The 13,195-nt window shown below is 36.3% G+C and overlaps 1 protein-coding gene across 2 annotated transcripts in view; it reads right to left on the bottom strand.

Moving 5' to 3' along the window:
- Nucleotides 1-1,636: 1,636 nt before the first annotated feature.
- LOC135223548 (ribosome biogenesis protein SLX9 homolog) overlaps nucleotides 1,637-13,195 on the bottom strand; it is a 53,526-nt gene continuing 41,967 nt past the window's right edge. For both annotated transcript variants that reach the window (XM_064262049.1, XM_064262050.1), the window contains exons 3-5: nucleotides 12,114-12,289; nucleotides 8,377-8,578; nucleotides 1,637-1,775 (exon numbers count right to left, since the gene is read on the bottom strand). In XM_064262049.1, coding sequence (XP_064118119.1) covers nucleotides 1,646-1,775; nucleotides 8,377-8,578; nucleotides 12,114-12,289 — 508 coding nt within the window. In that variant the 3' untranslated portion in view covers nucleotides 1,637-1,645. The remainder of the gene's footprint in view (nucleotides 1,776-8,376; nucleotides 8,579-12,113; nucleotides 12,290-13,195) is intronic.

Raw genomic sequence — 13,195 nt, forward strand, 5'->3', positions numbered from 1 at the left:
AGGGTTTGGCTTTGCCCAATCATGACAAAATTGACAAGTACTCTAATAAGAAAAACATTATTTGCATGTAGTAGATGCCCATAAAGGATGATGGCTGAGAAAGAAAGTATTCTGAGCTCTCCTCTTAGGGAACCATGGTGCCTAACTTATACTCCATGTATTTACCATGATTTTTTCCTGATAGAAGCGATGTCTATAAAAGCAAGAAAGCTTCTCTCTTATAATGTGCATTGAGCATTTAGATAATTGCAAACGAGTAAGTTCCTGAAAGGATGAGGAAAGTCCAAAATGCCATGAGATGGAGATGATTGTTATGAGAGCATATGTCTTTCACCCCATCCTTAGTTGTGCGTACTGTTCTGCAATCCACAACTCGTCTCCAGTTCTGTACAAGATGTTTTATTATGGAAAAGTTATTAGGTCAGCGTTGAAACCAGTTTAATGGCTCTTACAAACACTTGTCTAAATCTAACTAAAGACATATCATCATTGCTCATGTAATGGATCCCAATTCTACAAGTGTAAGTGAATTTCACAAAGATCCCATTCCTAATCTGAGTAAATGTCTGTTCTCACTGAACTCATACATGGTAGTATTGCCCTTCTGACCATGAAGCAAGAGTACAGTTATGGGATAGCGTGAAACTGGATCAACTTCTCTATGGGTATGAGCTGAAATGTGCTTTGGAAAATAGATTTGCTCTGTTCAGTACCATTATCAGATATATTATTTTTATTGAAAACCAACACTTTTCATGAGAGACTTGAGATGGGAAAATCAACAAAAGTAAGAACAAATTTAATTTTTTAAAATCTGAACTTTTAAATTTTATAGATAACAAAATTGTCTTTCCAAATTTTAGAGACGAGGAAAACATCTTGACTAATTTGCAAATTTCTGAGACGAGGAAAACATCTTAACTGCTTTCCAACTTTCCAAATTTTAGAGATGAGGAAAAAATCTTGATGACAAAGCAAATCTTAGAGGCGAGGAAAACATTTTGACTACTTTCCAAATTTTAGAGGTGAGGAAAACTTCTTGACTGCTACTTTCCAGGTAGTCTGAATCTTTGGGCTTCAGAGACAAGATGTCAACTACTCTGTAATCTATGAAGACGACATAGCACACATTGCAGTCTGTTAAAGACATCGTGGCATACTCGGCATTCTATGAAGACATGATGGCAAGTCTCTATTAGTATAATAGTCCAAAATATTTTTTAATTTGTGGATAAATCAGTCATATTTTAAAATGTCCCAAAGGTTTGGTTTCAGTGTTTGGTAAAACACTTGGGTGACCCTGTCTCAAGGAAGCTGCTTCAGTGTCTGGTGGAACTGTAATTCTAAGACCAGTCTCAATAATTTATTAGAACTTTTGCTCCAAAGGTTGATTTCAGTGTCTGGTAACTTTATATTTCATTTCTTTTGACCTGTCTCAAACAGTCTCATTTATAATAATTACTTTTGATCCATAGTTTGGTTTCAGTGTCTGGTAAAATTCTCACATTTGCCCAGCAAGAGCTGATTCATGTCCTGGTCTTGTTGAAATGCCTTCTTTAAGGTTTGGTAAAGTGCGAACAATAGCAAGACATTATAATACAAAAGGTGTTGGATTATGAAAAATAAAAAAGGTTAATAAATCTTCTTACTTTTTATTATTCTGTTCATCTTCATATAAAACTCTATTTTGTACTGCTTTAGAAGCTGCTGCAAAGGGATCTTTGATAAATTCTTGGTCTTTGTTCACTGCAACAAACATTTGTATGTCAGCCATCCTGAAAAGAGATAAGAAACCTCAATTAAAACATATATGATGAAGTACTAAAATATGTAATGTTGTACATACATAACTGTAGTTGTTCATATTAAATACAAATGATGAGATATCACCTTCATTGGAAGCAACTATCTGTTTAAGATAAAGTAAATATTTGCCACTGCAACTAAATCGTTTTGTCTCCTCTTAAGCTTTGAATTATAAATACTGTGACTATTTAAAGTAAATGTTTGCCCCAGCAACTAAATAATTTTGTCTCCTCTTCTAAGCTTTGAATTATGATAAATATTGTATCAGTTTTGATGAATGATAACTTCATATATCCCAGATTATTTATTATACTTTATTTTTGCAAATGTAGTTTTGTAACTAATTTATTTATATTTTTGCAAGATATATCAACTTACTCTGCTTATGCAGACTTAAATAAAACTATGATTTTTAGTTTTTCTGGGTGAGCTCAACAAATCGGAGATGTCCTCAAATTTCCAGAGGGAAGGAATGACATCTGAAGAGGCACAATATGACTCGCTTCAACTTGGGCAACTGCTAATGACTAATTTGAAAAAGGGTTGGCTTAGGCAAAAAAAATTAAGCTAGTGTGAAATACTTGACTATGGTAATAGCACTGGGGAAACAATAGTTACAAAAGGCACATTTTCAACAGTCTGCACCCTCAACTGTGATGACACTAAAGTTATACTAAACTTCAACAGGAACAGACAAACCTGCCCTTAACATTCCTAAATCTGCAGAGTGCTTTGATCTCAAAGACACGTCTTGAAATTGCGAAGATAAAGTAACCAAAGCGGATACTGCAGATAAAGTAACCGAAGTGGATACTGCAAATCTGCAAGATTTTTTCAAATGTGAAGCCAAGCACTCAAGATGAACATCACAATTATAGAGAGGATCTTAAAAATCAACCAGCTCCTCCTCAACTGAGCTAGTAAATAAAAACAGAAAATGTTAAAACACTCGAGGGACTGGAGACTAAGCCAGATGAGGAACAGAACTGGTATTTATGATGATTACGGAGTTATACCTGTCGAGAATTAAAATTAAGCAGAACTATCAAGAATCATAATGATTAACCTGTGTCAAGAATTATAATGATTAACCTGTCTACCATCCAGTCGATAAACAGGTATCTGATGCCAAATTAACCTGTCTCTACCAGCCTCAGCTGGTAGAGACAGCTGATTTAACTGAGGCACTGAAGAGAACGTAAGGTGAGGAGGACATGAGCCTAATTTTTTAAGTTGACCTATTTAATACAGCTCTGCCAAATCCTGAATAAAAAATTATATTGAAGGCTGAATTAACCAAGCTTCCTCCTAACAATTTTAACTGAATAAACCAGTTTAAACATGAATATTGTAACAATATTAAAACCCAGATGATTCAAGTCTGAATAAGAAGTGTGATCAAACCCCTGTTCGTTACTTCCAGCAGTGAGTGATACGAATTGTCAAAATCTAAGAATAAGCTAACTGTAAGGAATAAGAAGTATGATCAAACCCCTAACTGTAAGGAATGGAATAAGAAGTATGATCAAACCCCTAACTGTAAGGAATAAGTCAAAATCCAAGATTAAAGTTCCAAGATCAAGCTAACTGTAAGGAATAAGAAGAGTGATCAAACCCCTGTTCGTTACATCCAGCAGTGAGTGATAAGAATTGTCAAAATGCAAGATTAAGCTAACTGTAAGAAATGATGTTTTCATACATCAAGAATTGTGCTAACTGAACTTGGCTCTATTCCTGGTTATCAAGTCTGAATTAGGACTGTGATCAATGCAACTGTTTGTTACATCCAGCAGTAATAAGAACTGTAATCGAACCAACTGTTAGTTACATCCAGCAGTGATAAGAATAGTCAAATATCAAGGATTAAGCTAACCAAGAAATGATGTGCTGCCATACATCAAGAGAAAGTACCCTCGTCAAAAGATCCAGAAATTAAGCTGTTCATCAACATACAGCAGTGATGATGATAACTGTCAAAAGATCCAGAAATGTAAGCAAGCTATATGAGATAATGTGTTGTCATACACTGAGAAGTTATCATCTACACCACAAATCCTCAAGCAAACAAACATGTTGATGGTATGATGTTAACTGATTTAACAAAGCCAAGCTGTAACCTTTCCAAAATAACAGCCATACCTATGTTCAAGGTCATAGAACAGGAGAATATGAGAAGACGACTTGGTGTCTGCTTTAACGACAGAACAATAAGAGATGAAGGTTTGGTGTCTACTTTAATGACAGGAGACTTGATTGACTTAGTTGTCTGCTTTAACAATACATGTGTATGAGATGAAGGGACTTGGTGTTTGCTTTTAACAAGAGAAGAATAAAAGATGAAGGCTCAGTGAATCTCTGCTGCTTAAACAACAGAATACGAGATGAAGGCTTGGTGTCTGCTTTAATGACAGAAGAATAAAAGATGAAGGCTCAGTGAATCTGCTTTTAATTGTCAGTACTGAACCGAGTATGAACACCATTTTAACGACAAACGAACATGAGACGGAGGCTTGGTATCTGCTTTAATGACAGAAGAAAACAAGATGAAGGCTCGGTATCTAAAGCAATGTCAGTGTTGAAATGAGTATGGACACTCAATGGACAGCTGGAAGTGAAGCCAATCCTAAATTTACCTTTAATTCAAATTGAGAGGAGTAAAACATTTTCTACTGAATTTTAGAGATGTTGAAGTTTTGATGAATATTAGGAGGAATTGTATATGACCACATAACCAGACGCAAAATTTTTACCAAACTGCAACTGAAGGTTATCATGCTATCTATATATGCACAGAAGCCAAAACTCATGAATACGTATGCAGCAGAGATGTCAAACAATTGGCTGGATTGCCTTAAAGTTTTTGTGTAACATGCAGGATGCCAACGGTTATGCTGCTGCATACAGAGAAGCCAACCTGTTCAAATGATGAATATGCTGCTGCATACAGAGAAGCCAACCTCTTCAAATGATGAATATGCTGCTGCATACAGAGAAGCCAAGCTCCTCAAGTGATGAATATGCTGCTCCATCATACAGAGAAGCCAACCTCTTCAAATGGTGAGTGTGCTGTTGCATGCAGAGAAGTCAACCTCTTCAAATGATGAGTATGCTGCTCAGTCATACAGAGAAGCCAACCTCTTCATTAGTCCCACTGAAGTCTACCAATGGTGTGCATGCTGCTGGATCATACAGAGAAGACAACTTGCTGTATCATAAGTGATGAAGCCAATAAAGTCTGCTTTGGTGTAAGCTGCTGCAGCAGCATACCAAGTGAAGAAGCCAACCTACCTCTTCACTGTGTAAGCAGCTGCATCATAAGTGAAGAAGCCAACCTCTTCACTCCCAGAAATCTGCCAATGCCAATGGTGTATTAAGCTGCTGCATCATACAAAGAAGCCACCTTCTTCAGATGAGTTGCTGCTGCATTGAGCCAACCTCTTCAAGTGATGATGCGTTGCATGAAGAGAAGCCAACTTTCAAGTGATGATGCATCAAGTGATGAGTATGCTGCTGCATCATACAGAGAAGCCGTCCTCTTTAATTAGTCACACCATCCCAATGGTGTAAGCTGCTGCATCATATAGCGAAGAAGCTAACCTATTCAAGCAAGTGATGAGCATGCACTGCATGCAGAGCAGCCAACCTCTCCACTCTGCCAATGAGTATGCTGATGGACAGAGTAAAATCTGCCAATAGTGCAAGCTGCTGCATCATACAGAGAAGCAACCTCTTCTAGGCAAAATCACTCTCAGCAGAGTAAAATCTGCCAATAGTGCAAGCTGCTGCATCATACAGACAAGCAAGCCCTTCTTGGCAGTCATGCTGAGCAGTTTGTCCTGTCAGAGTTGTAAAAGAATTCATTCCTTTGATACATGCTGGACATCAGTTGGTGCACAGAATTCATTCCTTTGAATACATGCTGGACATCAGTTGGTGCACAGAATTCATTCCTTTGAATACATGCTGGACATCAACTGGTGTGCACTGAAGTTTGCCATGTCATACTGAGCAGAACATGTTGTCGCAGGTGGGAAGAAGCTAATTCAACAAGAAGCTAATTCAACAAGCTGGTAACTAATATTTAGAAGATGGTCAACATAACTGCTGAACTATCTGATCTTCATTACAACACAGTCAACTAATTGGTAGCTATGGAGAACATTGCCAGAAATTGATCTTCATTACAACACATTCAACTAGTTGGTGTCAACTAAGTTATATAGTTCCTCCTACACATTCAACTAGTTGGCAGCTAGAGAATATTGCCATCAACTAGTTGGCAGCTATGGAGAATATCGCCATCAACTAGTTGGCAGCTATGGAGAATATCGCCAAGTTTGCAGAGTTTTGCTTTTCAATTCACTGTCAACATACTGAAAAAATCACTCTTGCAGCACTGTTCATTGTCATCACAAAGAAGTTGGACTTCCATAGATTTCCTTTAGACGCCAAGTAATGCACAATCAAGCGTACGTGGTCATATATGTAGAAAGGTAACCTTCTTTGCCATTTCTTAAAACATCAGGCTGCTTGTAAGTTGTCTTATGTGTAGAAAGTTAACAACCTTTGCCATTTCTCAAATACTGGGCTTGCCATAGTTGTCGAGAAGCTGGCACACTCCCAAGGAATTTCTTTACTTTTATCAAGACTGCTAAACCAGCTGTGCATTGTTGTCCTTGCAGATAAGCCTCACCCATCAATTCATCACACATAAAATGGAAGATCCAAGTCATTGGGCACACTAAACATCTGAAATTTAATATCATACGCACAAGTGGACAAGTAACCTCTTACACAAAATAAACTGTAATATGCACAAGTGGACAAGTAACCTCTTAAACAAAATTAACTGTAATGTACCATAATTGACATTTCCTGATTAGCTATATGAACTTCATATTTATATGTGGCTTGTTTCTCTGGAACTGTAAAATAAATAATCCAAACTGTATATCCCTACAGCAATATTTGACTGGCCTTTCAATCTATTTAATCTTCTTTACCCATTGCAGAACGCATGGTTGTCTTTACCCACTGCAGAACGCATGGCTGTCATTTTGTACAGTGACTTTTCCACAAATTTTCCAAGAGTTTCCTATGCCACTTCACTAGAATCAATCCTTTCCACTGGTAATACTGGCAGTTTAAAAAGACCAAAATAACAGAAATGCCTATAATGTGAGAATATGAGTTCCATGATTATAAACCTAGCATTTTCTTTTTGCTATAAAATCAAACATGACAAAACAACCATATGCTTGATAGCTCATTAAACTTCTATACAACTTGATTGTATTTTATGTTATCTTCCAATCCTAGTGCCTTGATTATTCATTTTCTTTAAAGCAAAAAAAGTTTTCAAGTGTTTTAAGATAGAACAGCTTCATCTCCACAAGGAAAAATGAAAATTAAAACTTTCCTTGTGTAGATATCTACACAAGGAAAGAGTTACAAAATATATTAAATTCAATTCAAAACAGCTCTATCTTCTCCACAAGAGGAAACAGTTACATAACACTTGGAAAAATTAAAAAAAATTAGAACTGATAAAATACCTTAATCTTGAAACATTATAAAACATTTCTGCAAGATACCTCTCAAAATTAAATTTCTTAACAACATACCATTAGACCACTATCAAGTAATCTGCAAGATACCAACTTTCTGAGAGTAATATATGCTTCTCAAAAATAAATTTCTTAACAACAAACCATTAGACCAGGATCAAGTAATCTATCAACTAAAGTAGCAAGGTTAAACTAAATAGAGAAAACTTTCACTTGAGAAATGTATTACAGAAGTAGCAAATAAAGCTGAGGCAATACACTACCCAATGTGAAGGCCTACAAAATACCTATGGTTACAGAATGATGCCTTCAACAAAGATGGATGATTCAGGAAATGATGAAACATCATCTAAAGTTGAATTAAATGGACACCTGATATTTTAAAAAGGAAACCTGAAAAACCAAAACACAAATGCTACTGATAGCAATGGACTTTTATCAGGTGTCACCTGATGTTTTGTCACATGCTGCGATTGTAAATTCTGCTTGCTCTAAAGAAATGGTGCAGGAAAAGCTGTTTCCTAGACTAAAAGATCCAGCAGGGCAAGAGCATGTGTTAGTGAAATGGGGGAAATCCCCCTCGGAGAAGACAACTTGCCTCCATTAGCACATATTCTGCCGATTCAAAAAGCTGTTCAACACCTGAATTCCTTTTACATAAAGTTATATTTTAAAGTAAAATAAATTTGGTCATTAATATAGAAACAAATATTTATCTCGGGTGCCTCATACTAGGTACTACTGTGGTAAATTAACACACTGAAAAACCTATAAGCATTTTTCCAGGGCTGAATGATCTGATAGGTCAAAGTGCTTACCCTTTGGTCTAAGCTCTATATTCCTTACCATTCCTATAAGCACTTTTAATGTTGCCCTTAACTTCTTTGACATTTAAACCAGTCATAAAATTATATGCTTCTCAACAAAGCAGAAAAGTGAGCATGTAACAAAATCTGCACAACACAGCAAAACATCAAATGACATTTTCACATAACATACTTACATTTCTTCTGTTGCCTTTTTCTGCTTTTTGGTTGACCTAACTTTATTAGAAACAGGGCGTTTATTCTGATAAGATACAGCAAGAACTTCCTCTAACGATGGAAGGGCATTGAGCAATGGATGGACATCTCCAACAATTGCTGTTTTCTCTCTTTTTTTTCTTTCCTTGGCTTCTCTTTCACATGCCCTTACGGTATCAATTGCTGTAAACAAATAAAATATTAATACCAAAATAAATGAATAAGCTTTATTATATCTAGTATCCAAGCAAAAAATTTCATTTACAATTTTAACTTTAATATATACTGTACATATAATAGTATATCTAATAGGTATTGCCTCAAGTAGTATCTTCCTTAAGGGTTTAAAAAAAGTTTCAGATATTTTCAATGCAGGTGGTCGGTCCCCAGGTTACGACGGGGGTTCCGTTCTTGAGACGCGTCGTAAGCCGAAAATCGTCGTAAAAAACCTTACTTTTAATGCTTTGGGTGCATTGAAAACTATGTAAACTGCATTCTTATGGCATTTTTCATCAAAAAAACCTTCAAATATTGATTATTTTGCATTTTTGGTGTCATAGTTCATCTCCCAGATGAGCGTTGTAGGCGTCGTAACCCTGGAACATGCGTCGTAAACCTGGAAATAACGTCTATTGACAAGCGTCGTAACCTCGGAACGTCGTAAGCTGACACCGTCGTAACCCGGGGACTGCCTGTATTTCCTCAACTTGTTGTCTCTTCATACTGCCAGTGCAGTAGTGAAGAGAGCATCCACAATTTAACTAAAGACCCAATGATACATTGAGCTCAATCAGTGAAGGCTCTCCAATTACAAGAAGCCTCTCTGTTTCATTAATGGAGTCTCCAGCTACACCACAGGGGGACAGCCAATGTGGGGATCAGAGAGCAAACAAATAAAACACATTACACGTCACCTTACAGGATAATGCAAAAGACAACAAAAATTCTTTGGGCACCAAATCTACCTTCTTTCCAAAGCAGAATCCACCACTTTAGGGTGACGAGTCCACTTACGTACTTAATTGAGTCGACAGACTATAAACCCAAGATGGCTCCAAAGGGAAATCAATCTAGAGAGAAAAATTATAGAAGGTGAAAAATAAATACATACTACTATAAGGTAATAGAAAATACAACTGATACACCTGAATTCAGATGTCAGCAGAGAACAGGAATGAATGGCACCACTGAAAGCCTCTTGCAATTACAGTACTGTACTTAGATGGCATTCAAGTTATGCAACAAACCAGATAATACAACAGAGAATCCTGCAACTGATCTAAAATGAGCATCGAAAGAAACAGAATACATAGTACCCACAATAATAGAGTAATGTGTATTGAAGCTCTGATGAGGACAAAGCCAGTTTCCTGAGGTAAGTAGTAGTTAATTCAGGAATCAGGTGACTATGACAAGGTATCTGCAATGATCTATGTTTCCAAAATGAAAAGACATAAAGTTAATAATGATCTTTCAATGCAGTTCCATGCATGGATAATTCTGGCAGAGAGCTCATACAAAGAAAGCAACTGCATTTACCCGATATTGACACCATGGCAAGGTTTTTAACTGTAAACCAGTTTTGTTCATTAATATATTTTGTTTGAGAAACCAGTTGCTATTTTTGTCTTGTCAACCCCCATTAACTGGTTTTTATTTAGTTCTTTTACACCCTAAATTATATATTACTGCATTATGAGTCCTGTATGTACACCAACTAAAGTAGTGAAAGTACAAAGGTTTGCAGCAACAGTTCACCGAGAGTAAAAGTCAGGAAAAAATTGGAAAAATAGAATTTGGGCCAAAGGCCAAGTGCTGGGACCTACAAGACCCTTCAGCACTAAGAGGAAAATTGACTGAGTAGGTCTGAAAGGTGTAATAGGAGGAAAATCTTGCAGTCGCACTGTGAAACAACTGTTAGAAGAGGGTACGAAGTCAGATGGAAGAAAGAGTAAGAACAGAGGTACAGTAAAAGGAATGAAAAGGGTTGCAGCTAGGGCCCAAAGAGATGATGCAAAGAACCTTAAGTAATGCCTACAGCGCATCATGTGATGTGCACTAAAAGCACTACCCCCGTACAGGGGTAAATGTCTGGAGGTTAGGTAGTTATATCTTTGAACAATAGTAAAAAAAATTCTGCTACTATTATGAAGCTTCTAAAACCCCTTTAACATTAAGTTTCTTTCTAGTAACATAGAAACATAAGATATATTTTTCAAAGGTAAGAAAGAGACAGCTTAAGTACAATGACACAATGCACTAACTGTGAAATACTCTAGGACCATTAAGTAACAAATTGCATTGAAGCAAGAGGTCAATCTCAAAACCCACTAACTTATCCAACCTACATTTTGTCAAACTTGAAGTTCCTTCACCTTCACTTTGCCTCGAGGAGCAACAAATAACTACAAGAAAGCCTGTATCACCTGTACATAATTGTGAAAAATAGAGAAGAGACCAGGTGAGAGAAAATAGCATTACAACAATGAACATTAAAAAATGGGAGAATAAGACAACTGGGGCATCTACTGCAAACACCACGAGAATCAATAGGAGGCAGTCATCATCTACTGCAAACACCAGGAGAATCAATAGAGGCAGTCTTTGTGATGAGGCAACTACAGCACCATGCAAAAGTAACAGTTATGTTCGAAGAGGTCCATAATAAAAAATGTTGCAAGTTTGTGTATAATTAAAAACCCTTTACAAACCTTCAAACCCTTCCCTGGGTTCATCTTTTTTTTTTTGGACTGAAGATGAACCCAGGGAAGGGTTCAAAAGGTTTGTAAAGGGTTTTTAAATTATACACAAACTCGCAACATTTTTTATTATTGTGGACCTCTTCAAACATTATAATATACTCTCGCTATAGAGTTTTTCCCAAATATCAGTTATATTATGTATATTTGTAGATCTTGGCTATGTATCAAGACAGGCCAGCTACATGGGTATTATGAAAGAAATCATAGCTATGTAGTGGCATTACTTTAACATAACACATGACCAAGAGTGAAAATGGTGACAGCTATACCAAATGAAACCGACACCACTGGTGCAAACCATCACCTTATGCTCCCCTGCATAAGTTTGTGTGCTTATACCCAAAAGATGTTTTAGAATCACACAAACCCATTTTATATGTAAATGCCCATCAACAATTGCACTACAAGGGGATAAGTATAAATTTTCAATCCCTGCTTTCCTCTATGCAGAAAAAACAGGAGAAAAATGGAAGAGATTTTGAACAGGCTTAACTACAAAATTCATGGTTGATGCTTACTAAGATAGTTACATTGAAAGATATGGTTCCCTGGGGCTACTGGTAACATGGAGCAACTGGATGAAGAACAGTAGGGACTTGAAAGAAAATGCAAAGGGAGAAACAGATGAAGGCCTAGACCAAATGGAAATTCAGGAAGAATGTACAGTCCACAATATTGTGAAAAATTAAATGAACTTGATATTTGCCTAACTCAGTGGGACAAATCCTTGCATAAAAATGTAACTGATGACGATGATGGTAATTATAATGAAAATTTTTGCTACTTTTCCAGATCTAATTTGAACACACACAATGTGTGAACATTTCATGTAGAAAGTTATTCCACAAAAAGTAAAATTTGTAAGGAGGGTATAAATGAATAAAAGAACTGTTCCTAATGCTATATGCTTCCTCTCTCATGCAGACCTATTACAAAATAAAAATAAAAGGACTTACTTTTCAACAATTCTTCCCTCCTTTGCTTTCTTCGTTCTTTTTTTGAAACGCCTTCATGTTGCTTCCCTACTAAGGCTGACGAAATACTCATTTTATCAAAATCGTCATGTGCCAGAGTTTCTGATGAGTTCTTGATATCTTCCAATCTAATCTTTATCCCAGAAAACAAATTATCACTGAAATAAAAAATTGTAAAATCACAAAACAATTACCCGAGGATTATCAGATTACAGCTCTCATTCCTAACGTCACTAACTTTATTATCCTGTCTACAGGACCACAGAGAAGAATTCTGTCATCACTCTCAGCTCTTCAAGATATTAGACACTCACATAAAGCTATTTCACTCTTCTGCTGCAAACTAACTTCTAGGGTTCTGCCTACAGTTTAAATCTATGGCAAAATACCTATTACTCAAATATTCTGTATCTTGGAAACACCAGTAAAACATTCATGTAGGAACAACTGAAGTGTAAACATAGGAATAACATTTCTTTGATCAACTGTTCCTCTTGTACAGTAGTATGAAACCTCAGCATAAGCTACAAATAAACTTCTTGCTTAATTAGGTATACTGTATAGATATTTGTCTTTTTTGGTTTACAATGAGGAGAATACCAGAAAACAATGAACAATGAATCTTGCTTAATTATTAAATAAAATTCAGTTCCTGAAAATTGCATTCTGAATACTGCTTACTGTGTACCCCATAGAAGACAATACATACAAGACTCCAGATTTACTTCATAACCCTTTCGCTAATCCCTTTCCAAGGCTGCATCTGTTCCCTTCAATCTTGCCCTGACTGGTTACTGCTACCACCAAACTTTGAATAACTGGGCCAAACCTTCCTTCCACAACTGTCACTTAACCCTAACGAGAGATTTTATTCTTCATCAAGACATCTGGTTATCCATTTTACTTAGCTTCACCTTGTTCTAACCTTCAGCCATGTGAGTCTAAAAATATGATTTATTTATCTCATTAAACACTAGTACATACTTAAAACTACTGATACATCCAAAACAGTGTCAGATGATATACGTACTCCAGTTTCATAGATAGAATGGTCGATGATAAAG

The sequence above is a fragment of the Macrobrachium nipponense genome, chromosome 10, assembly GCF_015104395.2.
Source record: "Macrobrachium nipponense isolate FS-2020 chromosome 10, ASM1510439v2, whole genome shotgun sequence".
Taxonomy (NCBI): domain Eukaryota; kingdom Metazoa; phylum Arthropoda; class Malacostraca; order Decapoda; family Palaemonidae; genus Macrobrachium; species Macrobrachium nipponense.